Raw genomic sequence first — 27,603 nt, 5'->3', positions numbered from 1 at the left:
ATTAAATTTAAATTATTGAGGAGTATGAACTTTTAAAACTTAAAAAATGCAACAAAATTCATAGGTTTTAAACAATAAAGTTGGGTAAATTATAATTTTTCATTTTATACATAAAGTTAAGCAGATTTCAATAAATCTATTTTAAACCATTTATTTAAATCTTACTTTTGCAAGAATATTTTTATGTTTTTTTTATTTTTTTATTTGTTTGTTTGTTCAGTTATAAGCATACACCTCCCTAAATTCACAGAATTTTGTTAGACGTTTGCTTAAAGAAAGAAAAAACTTTTGCCAGTGTGGTAAGAAAACTAAACTCAAGATATAGAATCTCTGAAAACAAGCCTTAATATCTGTATATGTAATCTTATTTTAAGGAAGTTCAAATTTTTATACTGGAAACAAGACAAAAATTAATATTAAGAAAATATTTTGTTGCTGTATAAGGTCTTATTTTAGTTAAAACAGTTTATCTTAGTTTATCTAAGACTCCAAAATTGTGTACCCTGGCAGGTCATATTTTGTCATTCAAGTTGATCATAATCGTATTAGTTTCCTTTGCATGCATTAAGGTTGAAACTTGGTAAAGTACATGAACAGTATCTTCATAAAGGTCAACATCAAAGCAGACCCATCAGAGATTATCCGAGCAGCATGTTAAACTCCTGAGAGTACAAATGTAGGGTTTGGTATGGGGTGAGAAGGTGGAGGTCTGGGTTGGAAGAGAACAAATGGCTGTTTCTATGAATCCCCTGCGTACCTGTATTCCATGCACCCATCATTCAATGAGATAGGAACCACATGAGCACAATTGTGAGGGTGGTTTCTAAACTAAAGAACCTGACAGTAACACCTTAAAAAATCAATAAAAAAGAGGAGCTACAAACCTAAAAGCAGACATAGGGATTTTGCGTTCTTCAAACAATACAGCTAAATGAATAGAGACTACTGTAATAAGCTTGTGTGGGATGTTTGTGATCACTTTAATTACACTGGCCTACCTCTGCATTTAATGCAAATCACTGTAAACTGTATTCATCAGATGTATTTAAAAGCACTAGTTTACACTGGGCTAAAAGAGACACTGAGCCCATTCTGTAAGAAACAATGATAGAACTGCCATGCTGTCCACTCTTGTAATGGTTTGGCCTAGTGACAAGTTAGCATTGATGTTTCAGTTTCAGTCTGTGAAAGGCCATCGTGTGGCCCCACTCTCATCTTCATTTGAGTCAGGATTCATATGGAAACCCGCTCATAAGCCACTAATATCAAATGACATCAAAATGGAACTAAAACAAAACAGGCAGATGAAAAAGCCAAGCTATCTATTTTATAAACCACGGTCGATTTGAACCACAGAAAAATGAAGCAGTTCCATTCCATTCGTGCTCTCCGAAATGTTCTGGATGTGAAATATGTGGAAATGTCTTTAAAAGAGCATTCTGCTGGGACAAAAATAACCTTCTGACTTCTGATGATGCTGGTTCCTTTTAAAGAACAGTACATTGTTATACTGTACCTTCACCGTACCTTGATTTCCATCTCATTCAGAAGTGTTTGAAACCTCAAACGCATTCCATAAATGTTGCACAGTAATCCTTATCATCATCAAAAATAATACTTAAAAAAAATATTTCAAAAATGAAAATGAGAACCGCATGACAAGCGAGTAGCGTTGTTGTGAAATTTTACGTAGCTGTTCATCTCTAGAGTTCTGAAACCAAGATGGAGTGAGGGGTGCAAAAAATAGATGCTGCTGGACAAAAGCAAAGAGACACAGTTGCAGTGGCTCTTTTACCTCTTTTTTCCTTTGACTTCTTGGATCCTCTATCTCTCCCTTTCTCTACCCTTCTCTGGATATGAGAGATAGTTCAAATCAGCAACACAGCTTTGTCACTTCAAGATAAAACACGGTAGAATGAGACATGGAAGCTAGTCTCACAGTTCAGTGGAGGAACATGGTTCATGGATGTGTGGGGGATGTTTCCTATGCGTCATGTTATTGAATGAAAGATCTAGCCTCTGAGCCACTCTGCTTTTTACAGTTTCACTCTTGCTCGTCAGTCAAGGCCTGTTCCGACTTTCATGACGTTCTATCTTTCATATCAATGATCACATTTCACCCCTCCAGAAAAAAAAAACATAGTTTCTTCTTTTCAGTTTCCCTCCCTGTGGGTCCAGAATGAAGTTGGGTTTATCATCAGTCTGTTGGAGGAGGTTTTGGTGATGTGGATTGTGCCGGCGCCCGTGAAGCTCTTTGCTCTACTCGATGACCATGCAGCGCGGCATATGCTGGGAGTAGTATTTGAAGAGTTCGGCAGTAGCGCCGGGGCAGTTGGTCAGTTCCAACTCCTCCAGATCCTGCAGTTGGATCAGGCCTGAAAGGCCAGTGGTGGTCAGCAGAGGGCAGCCTGAGACAGAGCGAATGAGAGCTGGTTACATACCAACACCAATAGTCAGCTTCACAGCTCACTTCCAGTTTGTAATGCTGTGTGACAACAACACCATTATTTGCATCACAGATGCATATTTTAACCACTGATACAATACCAACTGCTTTTATGTTTAAGTGTCTATTAACTGATATACAGGACACAGTTTATTTCCACTTTTTGACAACATAACTAAATCATTGTACTGCAAAAAAATGAATTATTATTAGGAATATTTTGATGATGATTTACACCATTAAATATGCGAAGTTGATTTGCACTCTAAATGGTTGCAAATGTATTTGTATCTTTGTGTAGGGCTACCTGTAATTGTGAAGCTTAAAAGGCTATCTACTTTATTTATTTTTATTCCATAAAAAGTAACTTATTAATAGTAAGTAATTTCTGTATGTTGGGCAATATTCTTAAATTATCTACCAAATGGTGCCATTTATCGATAGATGTTAACCATATAAAAAGAATCGATGATAACAGTTTACAATAATGTTGTATTCATTTACATTAGTTAACTAAATAAGTTAACCTAACTAACAATGAACAATACTTATACAGCCCAGTTGTACAACTGTATTTTTATAAATGAACATTAACCAAGATCAGTAGGCCTACATGCTGTAAAACATCTAATGTTCATTGTTAGTTAATGATACATAATGCATGTACTTATGTTAACAAATACAACCTTATTATAAGTGGCAACATTTTACAATAAGGTTCCATTCATTAACATTAGTTAATGCATATACTGTAGGTATCATGAACAAACACAAGACAATATATTTTTAGAGCATGTACTAATCTTGGTTAATGTTCATTTATAAAAATACAATTATTCATTGTTAGTTAATGTTAGTTCATAGTGCATTACCTAATGTTAACATATACAACTTTGATTTTACAAATGTGTTAGTATATGGTACAATTAACATTAACCAAGATTAATAAATGCTGTAAAAGTATTGTTCATTGTTAGTTTAGGTTAACTTATGTTGTTAACTCATGTTAACAAATGGAACCTTATTGTAAAGTGTTACCTTGTAAAGTGTTACCGATTCAATAATGTAATAAGTAGAAAAGCCTGAAAATTTGTCGATAATATAATTTAAACGGTCAAAATCATTCTATCTCTACAGAATAAAAAAGCTATTGTTGAAACAACCAGATATTGCTGATCTGCAAATGTACAATGTTCTTTTAAATTAGGTGCATGATTATGTGTTCATCAACTAAAAGGAAAGTTTATCCTTCTGTTCCAAAGCAATGTATATTAACTCAGACAGCATCATCTATTTTTGAGGGATTAACTGGGTTCATTCCATAACATGATTAAGATCAGGTATTTGTAGAAACAATCTACTTCCGAACATACCATATCATTTGCTGGTAGTACTTTATCACTGAGAAGCATCCTGCACTGTTATCAGCACAGTGTACTTTTAGAGAATGAAAGATTGTTTTTACCTGCTAGAGAGAGAAGGCGAAGACTCCTCATGCTGTACAGATGCTGTAAACCAAAGTCTTGCACCTAAACACACATATATGTTTTTTGTTTTTTTTTAAATTGGACTGAGACGATACCCTATTAGGCAGATTGCTGACTGAGAAAACAAGACTGAGGCTTACCTGACAGCACCAGCGCAGGTAGAGACTCCTCAGAGTGGACATGGTTGATAAGTAACCCAGGCCTGTGTCTGTGATCCGCATACACCTGAATACAGCCAAATGAAGTAGAGTGATTACACTTACAGACTTTGCAGTCTATTGGGACATAATAACTGGCCCATAAATCAATGGCCAGTCCTTGAGGCTGAATTACGCACTGTAGGTAAACATAAAGTTTTTTTTTTTTTTAGGTTTATAAAGGTTTATAATAGTAATTTGTGTTTGTTTGACATGTGCTACGCTAATATCGAAGTATTCTTTGATGTAACTTGGTGCACCATATAAATAACATGGTACTGTATATGAATATGCTTATCATTTAGCACCATATTACACACTACTAGTAAAAAGTTTGGAAACACCTACTCATTCTTTATCTTTATTATTTTCTACATTTTAGAACATTTTAGAACAACAGTCATCAAAAAAACTAATATAACACAAATGGAAGAATGGGATTTATGTACAACCCCAATTCCAAAAAAGTTGGGACAGTATGCAAAATGACAATAAAAACAAAAAGGAGTGATTTGTAAATTATATTCATCCTTTGCTATATTGAAAGCACTACAACTAAACATTGTATGATGTTTTACCTTGTGTATTTTTGTATTTTATGTACAGTACACAAAACTCCATTTCAACACACTCCAAAAAAGTTGGGACAGTCGAGTGTTTACCACTGTGAAACATCACCATTTCTTCTAATAACACTTATTAAGCATTTAGGCACTGAAGACACAAGTTTGTTAAGTTTAAAAAGTGGAATTTTCCCGCATTCATCCATTATGCAGGTCTTCAACTGCACAATTGTACAGGGTCTTTGTTGCCTTATTGTGTGCTTCATAATGCAGTACACATTCTCAACTGGAGACAGTTCAGGACTGCAGACAGGCCAATCTAGCACCCACAATCTCTGCTTATTTGGCCAGTATGTGGTTTGATGTTGTGCTACTGAAAATGCTGGGACGTCCCTGGAAAAGACGGTGCTGGATGGCAATATATGCTGTTCCAAAATTTTTACATATCTGTCTGCATTAATGGTGCCCTCACAGATGTGCGAGTTACTCATGCCATGGGCGCTGACACACACCTGGCCCATACAGACACTGGCTTTTGGACCTGACGCTGATAACAGCTTGGATGGTCCTTTTCCTCTTTGGCCTGGAGAACATGACAGATGTGTTTTTCAAAAACTATTTGAAATGTGGACTCATCAGACCAAAAAACATGGTTCCACTGTTCTACTTTCCATCTAAGATGAGACTGAGCCCAGAGAAGTCGGCAGCGCTTCTGGACAGTGTTGATGTATGGCTTCTGCTTTGCATAGTATAGTCTTAACTTGCATCTGTGGATGCAGCGGCGAGTGGTGTTGACTAACAAAGGTTTACTTAAGTTATCCCAAGCCCATTTTCGTGATATCCATTACAGATGAATGATGTTTTTTTAGACAGTGATGTCTGAGGGATCAGAGATCACGCACATTCAGAAATGGTTTTCGTCTTGCCCTTTACACACCAAGATTTGACCAGATTCCTTGAATCTTTTAACTATATTGTGCACTGTAGAGGGTGAAATGCCCAAAATCCATCTAATTTGTCTTTGGGGAACATTGTTCTCAAAGTGCTGGATTATTTGCTGAAGCATCTGTTGGCAAATTGACAAGTCTTGAATGACCCTTGCTCTTAAAGGACTAGGCTGTTTTTGGAGGCTCCTTATATACTATGACACAATTGCCTCACCTGTTTAATATCTCATGTTTCACATCGCCTTTTTATTTCAACTCGTCAAATTGTTATTAGTCTTAAATTTCCCCTGTCACAACTTTTTTGGAGGGTGTTGAAATCATCTGATTTGAGAAAAACAAAACAAAACAAACAAACAATGAAATTCACAAGGTAAAACATAATATAATATGTAGTTGTAATGTTTTCAATATAGCAAAGGGTGAATATAATTTACAAATCACTCCTTTTTGTTTTTATTAGCATTTTTCATACTGTCCCAACTTTTTTGGAATTGGGATTGTAGTCAGATACCAAAAATGTTCAACAAATCAAAGCTATCTTATATTTCAGCTTCTTCAATGTAGCCCCCCTTTGCATGTATTACAGCACAATCTGGGCATTCTCTCAACCAACCTTTGAAGGTGCAGTAATTCAAACTGTATTGAATTATGGAGAGAACAGAATGAAGTTCCTAGGTAAACTGGGCACGTGTTGGCTGCTTTTCCTTCACTATCCAGTCTATCTCAGCCATTAAAAAAATAAAAGAAATGTTAGATGTAAAAAGAATTTAGAACGACTATTTGACTATTTGTCGATTATTGCAACAATTAATCATTAGCTCTTAAACGACTCTTCAGCTTGTGCCCTGACTTTAAAGGTTGTATTAAACGTGCTTACTAACATACAAAAGGACAAAATCATCTTTTAAAAATACCTCTAAATGACATTCACTGAATTAAAGGGGGAAACAAATAATTTTTATTAAGTTTAATTCAGTAAAGAAATTCACTGCAAAAATCCTATTGGTATCAAGTGTTTTTAGTCTTGTTTTCCATTTAAAATAGTCTAAAAATCCTTAAAACAAGATACATTTACTTGAGAAGCAACATATAAGATATTTAGACTTACTTTAAGAGAATGTATCTTAAATATAAGTGTATTTTGCATATAAGTGTATTTTTCACTTGGTTATACTTCTGCGAGTGCAGTAAAGACAAAATATACTTATATTCAAGATCTATTCTCTAAAAGCAAGTCTAAATATCTTATATGCTGCTTCTCAGGTGAATGCATCTTTTTTTTTAAAGGATTTTTAGGTATTTTAAAATATTTGTATTTTTAATATTATATTCAACATTCTCAGATAACAATTTTTTCTTCTGCAGTATAGCTGCTAAAGAAAATGTAAGTTGTTTTAAAGGAGTTTTACATATTTATATTGGAAAACAAGCCAAAACAAAAACAAATCAAAAATATATTTTGTTGCAGTGTATAATGGCGCAAAGACTACCCTATCTCACCTTTCTGTTCACTTCAATCCATCTTTAACTCACAAACAAACAAATTCTCTCTTATTAATAAAGCTGCGCATTACCAATTTTCTTCACGATAAGAAATGCACAGTGACATATATTATGATTTAATAAGTCACGAGCCATCACGTTATAATCTAGCTGAATTAAGCGTGTGCGCTCGAGGGACGAGCGTCCCCGCGACAGAGTGTGCATTAGCCGAGCGCAGTAATCTCTCCCCCTTAGATCGGGACACTTCGCGCAACTCATAGAAGAGGTGCTGACCGCACAGAGAAATGTCAGTTTCGGAGTTTGTAGTTATTTACATGATCTACTTCTGTATTATTTTAACTTTAATAAAGCTATAATGCATTAAATAGAACTGCATTAAAGATGTAACGCCGGGGTGTTTCCTTTAAAGACGCTCTACACACAAGTTTTGCTTCAACGGAGCGGCAGCTCCAGCTCCACTTATTCCACAATGAGAGTGCTTCTGTATTTACTTATTTTGTATTATAATTCCCTCATACGTTGCGATCTACATCACCTGAAGCTTTTTGGAAAATTTGGAGTGCATCTGGACTGTGAGCTGTGTTTTCTTCCTCTCATCAGTCAGGCGCGAGCTGCAGTGCTGCTCTCGCGCGTCATCGTTAGAGTTTAATGTGATATCATGTTACGTTAAATGAGATCAAACGACTATTTGACAACTAAAAATTTTGTCGACAATTTTTTATTGTCAACATTGTTGATAACGTTGACTAATCATTTCAGCCCTAGTTTTAAGATCATGACAATTCAGTCAAGTGTGTTAATGTTTTTGACTGGTATTGTAAATCTAAGTACCATGTTATTACCATCTGATACCATCACTGTACCATGGTACCGCTGCAGTACTACGTTTTTGGAGAATTACTGATATTTCCATTGTGAAAAGAGTTTACACCAGCATGAATTTCCATTATACAGGTTAGTGCTGGTCTTGGGCTGGTCTATGTGGTTGACCAGCATGGTCTTTCTGGTGAAACTGGCTGACCAAGATAGTTTTGCTGGTTAAGAAAGAGAAAAAGCCTGGTAGCAACATCTGCACACCATGATCCATAACACAACATATACTGGTGGCCAGCTTTATCAAAATCCTTCAAAATATTCCTACACTGCTTCCAAAAACTGCTATATATTTTCTTTTTATATTCTGTAGCTATTGCCATCTCAATGCTACTGTTATACTGGAAACATCTCACTTGTCAAAAGAGCTCACAATGTCCTATTTGCCTTAAATGCACCATTCCATTCAAGCAGAACCTAGATTGAACCGGAAACGTAGGCAGAAAGACGTCTAATGAAACCCATAATCCATTTTCATTTTGTGTTGGTGGAGTTTATGCTTCAATTCGTGTTATGCTAATAACACTGGCAAAAAAGAGGAACTAGCAAGTTAAAGCAACCCCCACCCATGAGATGCATGACCAAAAATAAACTTTTATATAACACAAATTCAATGGCAGCAAATTTTCTACTCAAAATGTTTGTTTGTTTGTTTCTTAACACCATGCAAGCTTCGATGGCTATTTTCATGGCAAAAACCAGGTTAAAATAATAAAAGTAAAACTAAATATGATGTTTAAGGTTTCAGCAGAATAAAAGAGTTTTCTCACAGGAGTAGAAATATTACAATTTAATAAAATATGTTTGACAGACAGTGGGCTTTGACATGATGCACCTATGGGGGAATTTTTCCCTGATAGTAAAAATTTGCATGTGAGTCTTGAGTGGCCTATCCGACATCGTGTATAAGCGACTTGGTCCCACCGGTTATTAAAAGAGAAGAAACTTCAGCACAACAGCAGGGTTTATTTCATGTAATTTGTTTGTTAAGCACTGATCCCATTCTGATTACCACTTGCTTTTGTTAGCCCTTAGTCACCATTCACTTTCAGTGCATCTTTTTTTAATACAAAGAAACTGAATGGTGACTGTGACTAAAATTCTGCTAGATAACTCCTTGTGTGTTACAGGGACAAAAGAATGTAATACGGGTTTGGAATGATATATGGGTGAATAAATTACTACATTTTTATTTTTTGGTGATCTATCTCTTAAAGGTATAGTTCAGCCAAACATGAAAACTCTCTTAAAATGACTTACATTTTGATCTGTTTCTCACCCACACATCATACTGCTTTAGAAGATATGGATTTAACCACTGAAGTCTTATGGATTACTTTTATGCTGCATTTATGTCCCTTTTGGACCTTCAAAGTTCTGGTATTGTGAGGACCAACAGAGCTGAAATATTCTTTTGTGTTCTGCAAAGAAAGAAAGTCAAACACATCTGAGATGGCATGAGGGTTAGGGTTACCCCACTAATCTGAGTATTGGGGTTGGTGGTGGAGCTCATGCTTCAATTCATGTTATGCTAATTACACTGGCAAAAAAGAAGAACTAGCATGCTAGAGAAATCTCCACCCTCCCAATCTATAAGGTGGTTAAAGCCCAGCTTTTGACCACAAAATTTGCTCCCAATGAGGCTCTGTCATATCAGCAAGATTCAGTTTCCACCCTGTACTGCAGCATCAGCACACTGACTCACCGGTCCAGAACCAGCTCTTCCAGCTTGTGCAGGTCACAGGCGATGTACTCCAAGGCCATATCAGTGATGCGTGGGCACCAGGACAGATCCAGGCTCCGGAGCTTCCTTAGATTCTCAGCCACCAGCTCCACACCATCATCAGTGATCTTCGAGCAGCCCGACAGGCTGAGGGAGGTGAGGTTGGGCAGACTGTGCACCATGTTGACGACGCCATGGTTGGTGATCTCCCAGCAGGAGTTCAGGCGCAGCGTGTGGGTGGTGTAGCCTTGCTTGGCGGTGAAGTAGGCCATGGCCGTGTCTGTCACGTGATAGGCCTGCAGGCTGAGCTCTGAAAGGTTGGGAAGGAGCTGGGAAATGGCGGCTATGGCGTCGTCTGCTACGTTGATGCAATCACTGACGCTGAGGGAGGTAAGCCGCGCGTTAAGGCTGGACCACAGACCGGCCTCCGTGAAGTCATTGCAGCCGGACAGTTCGAGGTGCATCAGCCCCTGCATCTGTTCCAACATCACCTGAAAAAGCCAGGATCAGGTTCAATGGCGTGACAATATATATATATATATATTTTTTTGTCCAGATCAGTTGCATTCTATTGAATTGCATCAAACATGCACTTCACACAAGTACTTCAACACACTTCTACAATGAAGAACATGTTTTCAATTTCTGAGTTAAATTTCAATTTGGTTATATTCTCTGGGGCTTGCAATAAAAATGTGGTGTAATTGTACGTAGTCATAAAAAAAAAAAAAATAATAATACATAAATAAAAGTCTCACTAAAAGATGAAATTCTTGAAAAATCAAAGTTGGCATAAGTAGTTTGGAATAATCTTTCATTATTATTTCTTTAAAAAAGCAGTGAATGTTTTTATTATTTTTTTTTTTATATGTTAATAAAAGCAAAAACATTTGTACTTGGGTGTGACCAACTTGCAGGTAGCCATTTTGTTGTCATGTGAAAGAAAACCATTAAACAGAGAGGACCCTCATGACTGAATGTTAAAGTCATAACGTAAAAAAAAAAAGAGATATTTTGAGTCATTTATGTCATTAAAATAATATTTTTGTAAAACAAAATGCTATAAATGTTTTTCAAAAATGTATGAAAACAACAAGGACACAAAGGTTACATTTCTACAACTTGACACATGTTTTAAATTAGATTAAAGATTTCTAATTTTTATCATCTAGGACAACATTATTTGTTAATGACCCATGAGCATCCCATGACAGCGTTGCTCAAAACTCAACAGAGAATTAAAAACTCAACAAAGAATTACAAACTCAATCACAAAACTCACAAAATAAGCAAAACCGGGCTAACCATGCAATTCCTACTTCTAGCATAACAATTTGTACCCAGAAGCATTCAAGTTGAAAATCCAAATTGTCCTGGCAAACTCCAATCACAAAATTAAACTTAAAATCAAAGTATGATCAACAAAAATGTATTGCTACTATTTGGTATCAGATTTTGGTTATGGTGATCAGAAGTTAAGTATTAAGGTTTAGTAAAAGAAACTAAAAAGAAAAAAATAATCAAGCATTTGTCTGAAAGAAACAAAGGAACATTTCCCATTTTCCCAGTAAAAAATTAATTTTTATTTTAGGGTGAACTATTGCTTTAAATGTAAGGATGTTCAGCTATTCTACAAACATAAAGTAGGGTCCAAGTACTGTATCTGAAATTTTTGCAACTTAAAACTGGAAATAAATGGAAAGAAAAGATATAAAATAAAATGAAGAAGAAATATTTTAGATTTTGCAATATTTCTTGGTTGCTAATAAACAATATTAGCTACTCCTTTGTACAAAAGGTCAGAGTTCCATGCTTCCATTGAAGCACACAAGATTCTCTTTGAAACATTCTCAAATCATGCTGGATAACATCATCAGGTTTTGCACAAACTAGTGGAGTCCATGCCAGATCCAGTGCATGCTGTCATTAAAGCAAAAGGGGACATACCAAATTCTAGGAAATTCTGAAATGTTTAAACTTTTATTCTCATTGTAATGGTGATAAAACAATTTGTAATGAAATATGCTTTGTTATATGTAATAATAAGAAAAGAATGCAAAATAGAAGGCAATAGTGGTCTAAGCCTTTTAGAGCCCAAATAATGCACACTTGAATATTTGACCTAATTATTAAGATCAACAACAAAAGTTAATGCATTCAGACTGTTCACAATTGATGTATTGTGACCCCACTGACCTAGTTACCAAGCCAAAAAGAGAGAGGGCACAATGTGAAATTTTTTTTAGAGTTTTTAGTTCCTTTATTTATATATTTAATGTATCATGTGTTTATAATGAATTCACCAATGGCTAGGACAAAATGCAAATGATAGAGCTAATTTCACCAACAAAAACAACTCTTGAAGCCAGGATTCTGCTCTCCTATCGAGTACTTGGTCATGATCCAAGCCTTATGCTGTGATATCTGCCCCGTCCTAAATCATTCACAAGCAAGCCTGAGGTGCACAGGCCCTCTATCAGACAGAATAAGCTCCACAGATTTTATCACTGCACATGCTGCTTTGTGCATCTGAGGGAAAAAGAGCTTGGATGCCATCATGAACAATTTGAGAGTTCACCATGGCAACAAAAGCCCATTCCTAGAATAGCAACAGCATAGAGACAAGTGCGATGAGTGTGATCATTGCTGCATGTTCTTGCAAAACACAATTATTTTTTAACCATGTATGTTAGGCTAGTTCACTGTGTTATACTTTGTATATGTATACTTAGTATGCATGAAAATATCATGATATTTTACTTGCTTGATGGTCCAATAAAAGAAATGTAAAGACAGCAGGGCTCAACGTTAACGACATTTTCCGCTGGCTCAGTTGGGCCAATAGACTAGACTTTTTTCTGCCCTGCCAATATTTTCAGTGGCCCCAACACAAATATGTATAAATATAAATAGCTACTTCTAGCAACATGTTTATTTATATTAATAGTTTTCATTACACTAAGTTTTCTTTACAAAAAAATACTATAATGTAACTCCATGACAGCAATAAATTCTATACATTCAGCTATAAATAAAAACACTTTTGCTGAAAATGATGGCATACAGTGCAGAATCTTTCTGATTGGATTATCATTTTCAACCCATTTTAATTGATGCTTGCAAGACTCTTACAAGTCACATTTTGACGAAACCAATATATCTCTATATTCTAAATTTAAATATGTCAGCTAGATAACTTTACCATGGTGGCATATTTTAATCAGCAGAATTCACAACAAACAATACACTGGAAAAAACATATTTTCTTAATTTTGTCTCATTTTTGACTAGTGAAGCAAAATTACTGTATGTTAGATAAATAAAATCTTGTTTTTTAAGAGAACGGCAAATTGTTTTGTCTTGTTGTACGCATAAACCTTACTAAATTCTGTTAGATTTATGCTTAAAACAAAAACAAAAAAATTATGTAAGATATATTCACTGAAAAAAAGTATATTATTGTCTTCTCCAATAAACATATTTTAAGAATGATAATTTAGTCTATTTTTGTACTCTCGAAAAATTGAGATTTTGACTATTTTGATTTTATGTAAATAAATAAATGTACATTTATATTTGCAACATTATTTGTACTTCAGGCCTTTGTTTTGTTGGCCAAGAAAAATTAGCCATACCACTGGCATATAAAATGCAACAAGGGGTGCTGAAGTCTACTGATTTTTCATAATTTGTATATTTCTTTCACCAGTAAACAAAATATCAAAAACTAAATTTGAGCTGGGGACCTCTTGTTGAGTTGACACAGAATGACTCTAGATATTTCTGGAAAACAAGACTACAACACTGATTAAGAAAATGATTTTTTTACAGTGTGTTCAATACATTACATAAATCCAAATGTTTACATTTGCAAGGCCTAAATACACATGTATGTGATTATTGGATGTAAGATGAAGTAACAATCAGGTACTGGCTCAATAGGGCAAGTGATGGTTCCATCAACTGACCTAAAACTCTCTTACACTGGCCCTGGTGCCATTGGGCCAACCTTATTGTTCAGCTCTGAACAGCATGGATCTATATTTATTCTTTGTGAATACTAGTGCACTGACTTGACTCTATTTACCTCAAGTCCTGCATCTGTAATAGTTGACCTCTTCAGACTGACAGACTTGACTCCCTTCTTTGACAGCGGATAGTTGTCGATGAACTCACAAATGTCCAAATCAGAGACGCCAACCAGACAGAATAACTGGAAGCCTCTGAGAGCAAACGCCTGCAGGCTAACAAACTCCTTCTCCCCATTGGGCAGGACAGTGTAGAGTTCTTTGGCATGCAGGATGGGTGTCACACCCTCCCAGAACTTGGGCTGGTAGAGCACCTTCCTCCATGTCTTGCACACCTGGGCGAGTATGCACTTTTCGGCAGTTGTAAAGTACCACAAGAGCCGGTTCAGTACCTTCTCATCCAGAACCAGTTGCCTCTCTAGCAGGAGCTTGGGGAATTGCCTGAGGGGGGGTTTGATGGCAGTCACGGGGCTTGTGTCCAGGTCAGGGCCCAGCAGTGAGGCCGCTGTGGGCAGGGGCTCCAGGTGATAGGGCAGGCTAGGGGGAGGCAGGATGGTGGGCACAGAGGAGGACTGGCACAGGCGGTTCTTGGCAGCAGGAGTGCCTTTGGTGATGCTGGCTGAACCGAGGCCATTGGGCTGGGGGGGCAGCTTGACCATGCCGTTCCGTGTCACGCAGGGAGACTTAAGGTCACTGGGAGTGGACATATTCAGCATTGGAAGCCTGTGAATAGACCAGAGTTAAAGAGTTTGAGACTTAAATAATTTTATCTTGAATGCAATAACAACTTGACAATGACAGTACATGACAACTTGGTTCAAGAATACACTACTATTGAAGTCTTTGTTAAATCTTTGTTAAAATACATTCACCTATTCTAGCTTAATATGACAATAAGTACACCTTTTTAGGTGGATTTCCTAAAAAAGTGTAAACACTGTCTCTTTTGTGCTTTCAAAACAGTGCTCTCTTTGCTAGAGAGGTCTGATCAGCTGGACACTGCAATACTGGATCAACCAATGGGGTGAGCTTAGGGCTGGACTATCTGTTTTCCGACCAACAGGGGGAATGTTCAGAAAACATGTTTGGACACAGTCATTATTTTTTGTAATTCTGTTTGGTGACACTAGTGGCACAGAAATTACACACTTTACCATTAAGATGTAACAATTGTTGTTCCTTAAATGTTCATGTTTCAACAACATACCAATGCACAATGAACAACCATTGATAAATTTATGAATTAAGGGACACTCCTGTTTAAGGGACATTCCTATGCTTTCAGGAGTACATAATGAGACAACTAAAGAAAAATCTTTATCTCTTTCTGTCTTGTGGTTTTAATAAATGTAAAAACATAAACCAAATGTTCTTTTTGCTGACAACCAACATATTTTTATACTGTAAATATCAGTGGCGTCAGCCCCTTCAAACCCTTCAGAGAAGGTGTGTCATAAACTAAGATGGAAACGTAATTCAAATTATGAAACACTCTTTCTCACGTTAATTTAACAATATACTGTATGTGCTTGAAATAAATAAATGCAATAAAATATGTAAATATGCAACTTCAAAAACAAATGAAATGTAATGTAGGCTACAAGTCCGTAACCATGTCTTGAACACTGGGGGGGACCAAACCATTTTGGGGATGGGGGTCACATGTGTTGAGGTCACAAATATAACGGTCCTCTTAGGTCCTTTAATATAGTAAAGGCGCTGAATGCAATAATTTTCTGAATAAAGTCTTGAAATGCGATAAAGGCCCAAAATTGTATCATTTCTGGTTTTAAATGACACAAGTATTTTTAAAGTTCACACAGTACAAAACAAACACTGTGGCCACATTGCTAACAATTTGCAAGTTTCAGTCATCTTTTCTTTCTTTTTTGTGCTGTCTCAAGGAAAAGATTAATATAATTTGAATTTCTTTTCATAATTGATGTACCTGTAAAATGACATGACTGTGTCAGCTGGCTAGCAAAAAGAAAATACACTAAATTATTTACTGCCCTCAAGTTGTCCCTCATTGTTTTTTCCTCCCAGTAGAATCTAAACACAATCTATTCTTCAAGAATCTGAACACTGCTCTTTTCCATACAAAAACAGTTCATACTGGCCACTGCTGTCAAGGTCCAAAGAGAGAAAAAAAATCATTATAAAAATACCATATGTACCATTATATACAACACATATGGGGCTTGTCCACTGCATGGTACAGCTCAACTCGACTCTGCTCGCTTTTTGGGGGTTTTCCACTGTGGATAGTACCTGGTACCTGATACTTTTTTTAGTACCACCTTGGTCGAGGTTCCAAGCGAGCCAAGCTGATACTAAATGTGACGTCAAAACCCTGCAGATCACTGATTGGTCAGAGAGAATCGTCACTACCAACGTCACTGGATTTGCAACATGGGACATCAACCCGCTAGTTTTAAAGTTAGCAACAGCAACAGCAATATCATTTGTTCACGTGACTTTCAAATTGTAAAAAGAAATGGCTGTGCGCAAAACCACGCCGTAGTCAATAAACGAGGTGCAGACGTTCCTCTCGTTAGTGTTGAACGAAACAACGCGAAACGAAAAGTCTTTTAGGAAGTGTCTCAGCTGTTGGCCACACACGGCTACCACCGGACCTACCAACGGTGTAGGGAAAAGTAAAAAAAACTTAAAAGTGACTACAGAATCATCAAGGACCACAACAGCCGGAGTGGTTCAAACAGAACAAAGTGGAAGTGGTTCGACCAAATGGACGCTATCTATGGCAATAGACCGGCGAGCAATGGGAGGGAGAGTGCCCTGGACTCTACCACGGCGTTGTTGGAGTCCGCGATGGAGGATGGTACGTTTTGTTATGTTAACTTTATATTCTGCTTGAAAGCTTCACTTTATTTAGTTGACCAGCTTCTGGAAAGCTTGCTTCTAAAACAACCAGGCCAGTTTATGTGTTACACTTGTGTAAAATCACCATGCAACAACTGCTTTATGCAGCAATATGAGCTAGTAGCTAACAGCTAGTGGTCGTATTATTGTTTATGGTCAGTAATGTTTGTGTCGTGTTTAAGATGATTTCACGGCAGTAGAGGCGGCGCAACTATGACGATCAGCCTATAATCCCACCCACATTGAGGCGGCACTAAACTGCAGTGGAAAAGCAAGCTCAGAAAAGTAAAGCGAGCAGAGTCGAGTTGAGTCTAACCGTAACGTGCAGTAGAAAAGTGCCAATAGCTGTTGTATGGCCCCAGAGAGCTTGGAATATAGTGCACTTGTCATATGGACTACTGTTATGATGACAAGACATACTCAAAATAAAATGGTCTCTTTTAAAAGTTGACTCCTAGGAGATGCTGTACAAAATTCAGAATTAATTAAAGACATAAAGAAATTATTTAGAAAATCTTAAATTGATTTTAAATTATTACCTAATAATATTTGCATTAAGAATATTGAACACTGTCCTTGCCAAAACCTAAAAGCACAATAAAAGTCACAAGTCACAGGTCTTACCATGTTCTAGTTCTAATTTGAGGGTGATAACGCTCTACTTTGTGTTTTTTTTTATTTTTTATAGATAATTTTCTTAAACAATGTCAAGAGAATTTTCTAAAAAGCTACTTCAAAAGCCTGCCAGATTACCACATTCATTCAATTCCTTTACAATATACACACATTCGCTCTTTGTCTTAAGCTTGATTCACTGAAAACTGCTCCGTTAATGTTTTCACATTCACAATTACGAATGGCATACAAATCACATACTGTACATATTTTAAATTCAAAATGGCAAAAAAAATTGAAAAGTTTGCACCCTTGGAAATGAATGTCGGTCGGTACAGCATTTCAGTCATAACAGTGGTCAAATATTGCATGTTTAGTTAGATACTTACATCTCACATGACACAAACACTCTTAACCTGAACTGCTTGCTGATGCGTGCCGCTGGAATAATCCACGAGGTTCCCGCTCAGCTTCTTAAATTTGAGTCCCGCCTTCATCGATTTAAATGGCTATCTCATATGACATTGATGAATGGTGTTAGACTACTGTGTGCGTAAAAATGTAACTTTTTTAAACCATTATGTTATTCCTGCAACAACTTAATGACAAATAGACAGTGGTGCATTATGAACTGCAGCAGAACAGCAACAAGTATATCAATTATTGGGGGGTACAATCTGGCCATATCTGATTATTTGGTCCCCCTCAATGTATATTGTGGTTACAGCCCTGGTAGGCTATAAATATCTTTGCATTGTTCCTGTTTGACGGAATGTAAGCAGTCCATAACAGCCAATCAAAACTGCTCATTATCGCACTGCAATTCTACCTTACTGTGTCCCTCTTCACAGGAGATTTTGAAGGGTTCTGTAATTAATTTGTATTAGCAGACTGACAGAAAACTGAACAATTAAATGCTTTATTTTCACCTTGGTGGTTGGGCGTCAGCAATCTGTACCTTTAGTGCTTCCATGAGAAGGTGTTATGCTTTGAAAGCAAGTCAGGAAAGTTTCCCTTCCTGCAGCCATGTTTCTGTCTCTACCTGTGGCTTTGATGAACAGTGGGACATGTCTAGCTACAGGCAGAGCAAGCAGTCTTAAATCTATGGATGACTTACAGCAAAAAATCTGAATTACATTATTTTCTTCAAACAAATGGACTAATTGACAACTGTCCTGCACTGTGCGCAATAATAATTTATTGCTATGTTAAAGAAACTTTGTTCTCACAATTGCCGTGTCAACGGCCTCTGTTGAGTTCAGCTTCTGAATAAAAAGAAACATGCCAGAAAAAGTGTGACTGAAAATAGGTTTAAGATGACTAACACCCTGACTGTCTACACCGGACGTGAGCAGCGAGTCGCATCTCATCAAAAGCAAAAAGATCCTATTGCAATCAATGTAGCTGTCAAACACTGGAAGCATACGTTGGGGTGTTGCGTCGACAGTAAACGGATGTCCCGTTCCATTTTGTGCTACACATGCTGGCGCTACTCCTGCCAACAATACAAATAAATGGTTTGGGACGTTCGCTTTGACATGTCCAGTGAAGAAAGTCGCAAGTCATTGTATGTGAAAAATGGCTAGATCATGGCTAGATTAGGCTGCTGAGATGTATATTTGCAGTTTGTCATAACAATGAAAAGTGCATTTAGTTTTCTCATTCCGACAACAGCAGCTGTTCACATGTTGCCTAATGTTGGTGACACTAGACTCACATTTAGAGATACAAATGAAATCTGCAACAAACAAAAAAAAATCAACAGTGAAATAGCACTCCAGTTTAGCCTAGATAACATAGCTAAATACTATAACATAGCTAAATACCATAACATAGCTAAATAGCATAACATAACATAATATAATTAGGGCTTTCACGATTATTAAATTAGGGCTAAACTAGAGCTTTTTCACAATTACAAAACTGCAGAATTAACAAATCAAAAATAAGGCAATGCCCCTCTTCCGATCAATATTTTGTAGCTTATGGCCATTATTACAAGTAAAACTCAATGTGGAAATCCAGAAAACATTATTTACTGAATAAAACCGCAGGTCTGTATGCTGTCAGTCAAACCTCAACGCAAGTCTGCTGTTAAAGCCACACAGATGTGCGTCTCGCACCCCACAGTCTCAATATAAAACTTTGGCTTACTTGAGGGAGAAGTGGCTAGACTTTGTATGTGAAATTATTAACAGTGTTCACTCAATAAGGAAATGAATGTCCAGATGCTTAAGGGCATTTTACACAGTACGTGGCAAGCATTTTTGCGATCTGCAGTATGTGCCACAAGTGAAACAATGCCCGCAACTGCTGCAGCTCAATGCAAGAGTACAATTTTTTATCTCACGCGAATACTGTATTCCGTTTTGCATTCAAGTGAAAGCAAAAAAAAAACAAAAAAAACAAACAAACAATTAAAATGGCTTTTATATCTCTATAAATTGTATTAACCATTTATATAACTCATCCTCAATAAACAAGATTGGTGCGCAGACATTGTTTCTGAAAAGATAAAATATTTTATTTCCATGGCCAGTTTTCCCATATTTGAGTTCTGAACTAAAATGGGCAGATCACGTTGAAGCAGTTAAAGAAAACAGTAGATCTTGCATTCCAAAAAGTTGGGTACACCTTGAGAAGCCAGTCTCTGTCAGCTTGAATTATACTGTATACATTGTTTATATTATAGATCTGCTTTGGGTGTATGTTGACTTTAGATGTTGTTTGCACAATTGTTTTGTTGTTGTTATTCAATCATAAAATACATCAAAATAAAGGCTAATGAATGCATTTTAGCCAAATGTGAATTCACCTTGACAACTTTATGCAATCTGAGTTATTAAATAATTTTTCCAATTACTTGATTAATCACCAGAATAATTGTTAGATTACTCGATTACCAAAAACAATTATAGTGACAGCCCTAAACATATCATCACATAGCATAGCATAGCATAGCATAGCATAGCATAGCATAATTAATATAACTATTCTACGTACTACTCTTAGGTACTATTCTGTACCTTGCATGATATGATTAGAAAATATGCTCTGAACTGGAGCCGCCTGTTTTCAACACCCTGGTCAATCTTAAACCTACATGCAGGTGTCTGTGCTCTGCTTACTAATGTTTTGAGTCAAAAATGTCAATGAGTGTCGCTTGCATGCAGACATTTTTCTCAATAAGCTCTGTTGTGACCATCTCCTCTGCTCAAATAATCATACAGTGAAACAGCATACACTGATTATGAATGGAGAGCACTTTAAAGTGAAGTGTGTAATTATTTCAGCATTAAATACTTACTCCTATACCAGCTGAATATGCAGAGACAACTGTAAGTAAACCATTTGTAGGCTGATTTCCTCAAAATAGATTTGTTTGTTTGAGAATCCCAACCAGCCCAGCATACCAACATAGACTCAACATTAAGTTTGGGGCAGGACTATCTGTTTGTCAGACTAAACACCTGTTTGGAACATTAGGTCATTATTTTTTACCTTTTGAACATTATTTTGGCTCAGAAATTACGCACAACACCTTTAAAAGGCAATGAGTCAAATTTAACTGAAGAAAAACAAAAATGTTGATTTGCATGTCAGTGTTTAGACTGCGTGCCCACTAGACTTCACAGGAAAATGAAACCTATGTAAAATAATAATGCAAATGCACAACTCATTTTACAGGTGTGGAAGAAAAATGTGTGGGGGAGCACATCTAATTCATTTCCCCAGGAATCCAAACACTAAGGAGCAGACCACAAACCACATTTCCACCCTCACGTTGGAGGTGGAGCTTCCCAAGATTACAGCAAATTGAGCATGGAAATATTGGGAGTAGTGCAATATTTTAAGCAAAAAAAAATATTGATAATTGCATCACTTTTCCAAGACACAAACTTAAGGCATATCAAAATGGAAGCATGCAAAAAAGCATATTTTAGAATATGGCATCAAAGCAAAAATTATATAAAATGTATAAAAATATCCGTCAGAATCGGAACTATGAAAATCAAATCCAGCACACATCTATAAGAAAGTGTACAAAGGAAGAGTATGGAATGGTGCCTTTGGTGGAAATTGAGAAAATAGAAATAGTGACAGAGAAGGACCTGTTAATGCAACTTCAGCACCAAGGAGAGCAACTGAACTGCCTGATGAAGTACAGGACTGAGCAAGCACATTAAAACGCCTTCAGTTCCTCTCCTGCACTGCAGAGGAGCGCCTTGGCCCTCCAAGATGTGCCACTTGTGTGGGCAATGCAGTCAAGAGTTATTAATAAAATCGCTATTGGAACTATTTAGTGAGTTGAATCAAAAATTGCTCTCTGTGCACTCAGAACAAATGCTAGTGGTCAAACCTCTTCACTGGGTCAAATCAAATGCTCATTGGACAAGATGTCAAAACATATGTAGCAAATGTTTTAATGGAGAGGCACAAGTGATCTTAAAAATGAGGGTAGCTAATCATGTATTCTCGATAGGGCGTGATGGGTACTATCTGTACCCAGATATGTGCCAAGAAAAGAGCTGTGGCAGTTTGCTAAGGAACCATCCATATGCTGTCTTTACCCTCCATTTCAACTGCAAAATTAATAGTTTTCAAGAACAGTTTGTAACTATTACATATTGTGTGTCAGTTTATGGCTGTTGTTATGCACAAAGAGCTGCTTGTCATTAAAATTCTTAAGCATAAATTAAAATTGCATTAGAATCATTTAAATTAAAATGCAACATGCATTTGAAAAGTAATATGGTTTTTGCTTGTACAGCAAGCATTAGATCAAATCAGCTCAGCTGTCTCCCCCATTAGGAATTTAAAACGTGGAAAATAGCCAGGGAAAATCTCCCGGAAACACAGTTAAGCAGCAGCAAAATATCTGGAAGCAGTTGAGAGCAGGACATGGTAAGGGCATGCTAACAGGATTAGAATAACTAGAATTGGTCTATTAAAGTAATGAACTACGTCATTGTTCTATATTACTCATTATTGTCCAGATATTACTGTACATACTCTATATTATATACATCCTCATGAAATGATGTGACTGTGGCGCTAATTTTGCAAAATGATAACGTGTGGCTCCTTAAGCACATGGCATGAAATATCCACTGTGTGGTGCTAAAAGCAAGTTACATTTTCTCTCAAACAGATAAGGTTTTTATCTGTCAATTTGTAAATCAACAAAACCTACCTCCCTAACCTAAACCTTAACATAACCAAGTGGCATAAAAAGCTAATGTGAAATGAACAACTGATGAGGTTTTGAAGGTTAATGCTCTTATTGAGTTTTAAATCAACAAAACGTTAAAACTAAAGCTAACCTATAGTGTTATATAAAGCTAATGTGACATGAAAATCACAATTGCTGAAGTAACCGCGTCATTTTGTGGTGCTTCTGACACTTTCAGCTCACGTGCCCTTCAGGACTCGTTCACCAGGTCCTTTGCATTACAAGTGCAACGCTCTATCAGAGTTGCTGCGCAATTTGATAGTGCTTGAGCATGCTTGTAATTGTAGTTGTTTATGTAATGCCAAAGTTAAAATGTATGGCCTTACAATTCATGCACTTTCGTAAAAGTGTTTTGATGTCATAATATAGCATTATGTGAGTAGCAAGTGTTTTTTAATTGATTCTCTGCCGTTTTCCTCATAGTTTGTGAGAAAGGGAATCAAATTAATTGAGGTTGTAGAGCCTCTAGTGTTCATTTTACCAGGAAACTACTGCAATATATACAATGAGCCACGTAAAAATAATTTTGCAAAAATGTAGGTATAGTATAGTATAGTTTGAGGGCTTCTCTTGGCTGGTCAGATATTTAGATAGCAGTTGTGTTCATGATATGGGTCTTACCGGCCATAAAACCCCAAAATGATCTCTGGCTATAGCTTTAGTCATAGTCTCTAGATTTCTATGTAACAATTGATGACTATTGGTATGATTCACTATACAATATGGTTCCTAATAGATGTGTTATACCCTGGTTCACTGTGTCGAATCGTACTGTAGTTTTCAATTAAAATAATGTAGTCAAATTATTTCATTTAAGATGAGAACACCTAATCAAAGTTCCTTTCAAGGCAAGTCAGTCCACTTGGTGGCTATCTTGGAAATTCTCCCAGGCAGCTATTTTCAAAATGGTTGGGCAAGATTACAATACAAAAACATATTTCAAATCAGCAGCAAAATCTGACAACACTGGTATCACAAATTGTGCTTCTTTATCTCAGATGATGCTAAAAAACCTGCTATTTTTCAGGCTGGTCCAGCTCAGAATGGTTTAGCCAGAAACCATTCAGATGTCTGGCAAAATGTCCTTTAAACATTTCAAACATGTCCAAGCTCCAGAAGAAATGTCAAAAGCATTTGAGGATGTTTGACCAGAATGTTTTTGTAATTACATATACGCTATGATACAAAATGTAATTTCGAAAATGCTTTCAAAAACAAGCAAAGTGGTCTGCGTCAGTGGAGGGGCAAAAACAAAATTTTCTAGAGCATTCTAGTTTGCTTAGTGAAGAGTAAAGCCATTTCCCCCCTTTTGCACTCCTTTTCATTTTGCCTAAAGGCCCGGCCTACTTACCCATGTTATTTGGATTTACTGACGAAGCACACAAGCCTTACAACAACAAACAAGGAGAGAATGGATACCCTGTGCATCTGCCATAGACAGATGTGTGATGCTTGGCACATTTAGAGGGTGGAAAATGGAAGGAGAGGAAACGCGGGAGATGGGACAGTGGAAGCTTCTTGGAGTGGACAGAATTGGCAGCGTTCTCTTTGAGAAGGATTTGTATGTTCAAAGCAACCCCACAATCAAGTTTTATTCTGTGAGAGATGGCTTAAGAACACTTCTGAGACTTGCTGGAATTGAAAATTACATTTTGGAAGTTAGATGAAGTTGAACTGAGGCTTTGGAAGAAGTTTGAAAGTGGGACAATAGTAAGAAATCTGTTCTCTCAGAGGTACATTTTCACTCTACCATTACAGACTTCACAAATTATACTTATGTGTAAAAAATATCTGCACCTGTATCTATTTTGTTCTTGTAGCTCAACTGCTAGAGCAAGGCACAAGAAATGGCAAAGCCATGTGTTCGATTCCCAGGACACATACTGGCAAAATGTATAGCTTGAACTGTCGCTTTGGATCGTAGTGTATGCCATATGCATGGAATGCATTGTCTTGCTCAAAGGGATTGATACAGACAACTAATTCTTTCCATCCCTGTTAGCACTACAACCTATGAGACAATGGTTCTCACTGCATGTGTCAGGAAGCAGTTGTGTAAAACACAAAGATGATACATTAGGAATGAGTAAGTCTTCAAAACAGGGAGGGAACCAAAACAGCATCTGAATTAGATTCACACTGAGCCACTGGAAACTTCAGGCGGATCCGGGACAGTTTGGTGCTCTGAGGTGCTCCATGAGAGAAGCAAAAACTGAATGGGTTCTCACTCTGCTTGGCAAACTGCAGCCTTGGTAGGAAACAGACTGATTAACCAGCCACCTGAAAAACTGAGAGACCTGAAGAGACCTGAAGATGCTTGGTGTGAAAGTGAAGATGTGTAATCCACACTCTCTCAGTGAGGATAGTGCACGCCATGCTGCCAACACTGTGTTGGCCTCCACACATGCTCACTTTCACCCATGATATAAGTAACAAAAGCTGTAACATGACAAAACAATGGGTCATCTGACTGTCATGGACTGAAATGGACTGTCATCTGACATCATACATGACAAGGTCAGGATGATAAACAATAGCAAAGGCCAGATTTAAAGCTGAAGTGTTTTTTTTTTCTTTGTTAAAATACTTTATTCTATTCCAACTTAATATGCAGAGACAAACTATAATGTACAGTAAGTAAGCCATTTGTAAGTCGATTTCGCTTAAAAATGTGAACATTACGGCTCTCCGGTCCTATCAAAAGATTGTTTGTTTGAGCATCCCGACCAGCCTGACACAAGAACATCAGCTCAACCAATGGTTTGAGTTAGGGGTGGGACTATCTGTTTAATCTAGAGTTGACGCAAACTTGCTGCAAATTCGCCACACGTTATTTTCACCCGCAAATGAGCTTTGCGGCAAACTCTTCGTTGTCACCAAAGGTTTGCTGCAGGCTCACTACTACCAGTGAAGAGCTGAAAACTTCTGGCAAACATCTCCGGTGAATAGCAAACTCAGTGGTGTTGATTCCAGGGGGTGGGCAAGTACAAGCAAGTACAACCCCACATTATTTATACCATGATCAATGGAAACATGGGTAAATGCTTCACGCTGCAACCCCCCCTCCCCAAATGTTCAAGCCAAATCTATGCCCTAGAGCAAGCTCATTTGCATGTGAAAATAATGAGCAGTGAATTTGCATGCAAGTTTGCCAGAACATTTTTTGTGTTCGGGAAACCTGTTTGGAAACAATAATCCTTTTTGCAATTTTGTTTAGTGACTCTGGTGGCGCGAAAAATTACATACTACATACTTGTAATTAAATTACAAAATTACATATAAATTACATTAGATACAGTGAGTCTCATTACTCACTAATGTTTTACTGTCTAAATTAGAATAGAAGGCCTAATCACCAAGGTTCTTCAAAGCTTATAAACAGCTTAAGAGAATCAATCCCTGGCCAGACTTGTAAAGACATCCTGATGGCCTAACAAGCTTGTATAGTCAGTGAGAGGTGTGTCTTCATTTTGAAGCCATGTGCTTTCTGTGAATGAGCTTTATCTCTCAACGTCATCTCTTGAAGATACACATTAAATGCCTGTTGTCATATAACACTGCACAGATATATAAATTCCACTGAGCATAAGCAACCTTTGCGCCAACAGTGGAAATATGCAGTTGTCTAAATATTAATAAACGTTCTACGGGGCCTCGTTTCATACTGTAAAGGTTTATCTGCAATTTACAGAGACAAACGTTTGCCTGTTACGTCACAGCTAGGGGTTTTCACAACGAACACGTTTTTGCGTCCGTCCGCGCTGTTTTTCAGATGTACTCCAACATAAACATGCGCTAGACGGACGTCTTTGAGTTAAAAAGAACTTTTAAAAACGCATCTCAAGACACCTGCGTTCTGTTCTAATCGTGGCGCTTCATCTAGCCTTTTTCTTTTAGCGCAAGAACGCGTTCGGTGTGAACGACCCCTTACTATATTGCTCTCCATAATGACAGATGCGCGAGGATAACGTATGTTCTCAGCCTCAGGAGGACGGACAGGTGACGTCATGTACATGAGGAATATTCAGCATCCCATAAACGAGACAAAGGCTGTGTCTCAAAACCAAGTAAGCCGCCAGCAGCATTTTCGGGCATCGTGGTTGTGTTTTTGGACATCATAGACGCGTTCCGAATTAAAACGCGCCCGAAAATGCATGTTTCTCTTGGTTTATTTGATGCACGTTTACGCAAGCGGTAATTGTGTTGCGACTGTTCTCCGTTTCCTCGTCCTTTTCACTTTTTTTTATTTTTATTTTTATTTATTTTTTTAATACAGATCAGCACTATCAATCGTCCTCTTATCCATGCTTGTTCCCTGGGGACAAATGTTATTAACAGTAGCTCATCCCCTCGATACGATTTTTCTTGAATCCTTTGCGTCAAACGTCATCTCAGCGTTATCAAAACAACATCCTATCCCAGTGAATTACAATCGACTCTATTATTGGCACATTGTCTTACCTTTCTTTCATATGCAGCTCACACAAGCATTAATCCATGACCAGTAAAATATCGCTGCCTGGCTCGATCGCGTTTCCCAACAACGTTGCAGGACGCATGAGGGGTAAATAAATAAATATACCAGCAGCTCTACCCGTTATTTCCTTGCGGAGGTGATGATGATAATATGATATGCCGATGTTGCCATAGAGCTGTAAACCTCTCTCAGCGCCAAAGCCGAAAAATATCACTTCATATAGGAATGGAAAGATATATTAAACCAGCGAATTAATACTTTAACAGCATCTAATGCCCGTTCATTCTGATTCTCCACACAAAGCTTGCATCCCACTCGCGCTGTCTCTCTTTCTCTCTCTCACATGCACACGCACACAAAACAGACCAATCCCATTTAAAGAGATAGGAGCAAAAATATCAATAATGTATCGCTTTGCGCTGGTGGTGAGCAATGAAAAGCAATCTTTTGTGAGCGTTGGCTGTAACTCTTCGGCAAGAGAAAGCTCAAGGCATGGTTTTGTTATGTAACCACATATTTACATGCATTTTGAAGATACATGCATTATTTAGAAGACAATGGGACACAAACTGTTACGGTTTTATAAACAATGAGTGAATGTTAGGTTTACTTTTTTTTTTTTTTTTAC

The 27,603-nt window shown here is 37.2% G+C and overlaps 1 protein-coding gene across 2 annotated transcripts; it reads right to left on the bottom strand.

Moving 5' to 3' along the window:
• Positions 1 to 23: 23 nt before the first annotated feature.
• Positions 24 to 27,360, bottom strand: LOC127450098 (F-box/LRR-repeat protein 16-like). Of its 2 annotated transcripts, none has more exons than XM_051713868.1 (6): positions 26,960 to 27,360; positions 13,827 to 14,490; positions 9,722 to 10,230; positions 4,074 to 4,158; positions 3,912 to 3,975; positions 24 to 2,408 (listed from the first exon to the last, which is right to left on the bottom strand). In XM_051713868.1, exons 1-6 carry the CDS (start codon positions 26,968 to 26,970, stop codon positions 2,260 to 2,262), a joined length of 1,482 nt encoding a protein of 493 aa, XP_051569828.1. In that variant the 5' UTR covers positions 26,971 to 27,360; the 3' UTR covers positions 24 to 2,259. The 2 variants fall into 2 exon arrangements, with proteins under 2 accessions (XP_051569828.1, XP_051569829.1); XM_051713869.1 differs by having other exon boundaries at positions 27,234 to 27,282.
• Positions 27,361 to 27,603: the final 243 nt, after the last annotated feature.

This window comes from Myxocyprinus asiaticus, chromosome 13, assembly GCF_019703515.2.
Source record: "Myxocyprinus asiaticus isolate MX2 ecotype Aquarium Trade chromosome 13, UBuf_Myxa_2, whole genome shotgun sequence".
In the NCBI taxonomy this organism is placed as follows: Eukaryota; Metazoa; Chordata; class Actinopteri; order Cypriniformes; family Catostomidae; genus Myxocyprinus; species Myxocyprinus asiaticus.
The sequence above is the reverse complement of the archived record's forward strand: the minus strand, read 5'-3'. Positions and strand labels throughout refer to the sequence as shown.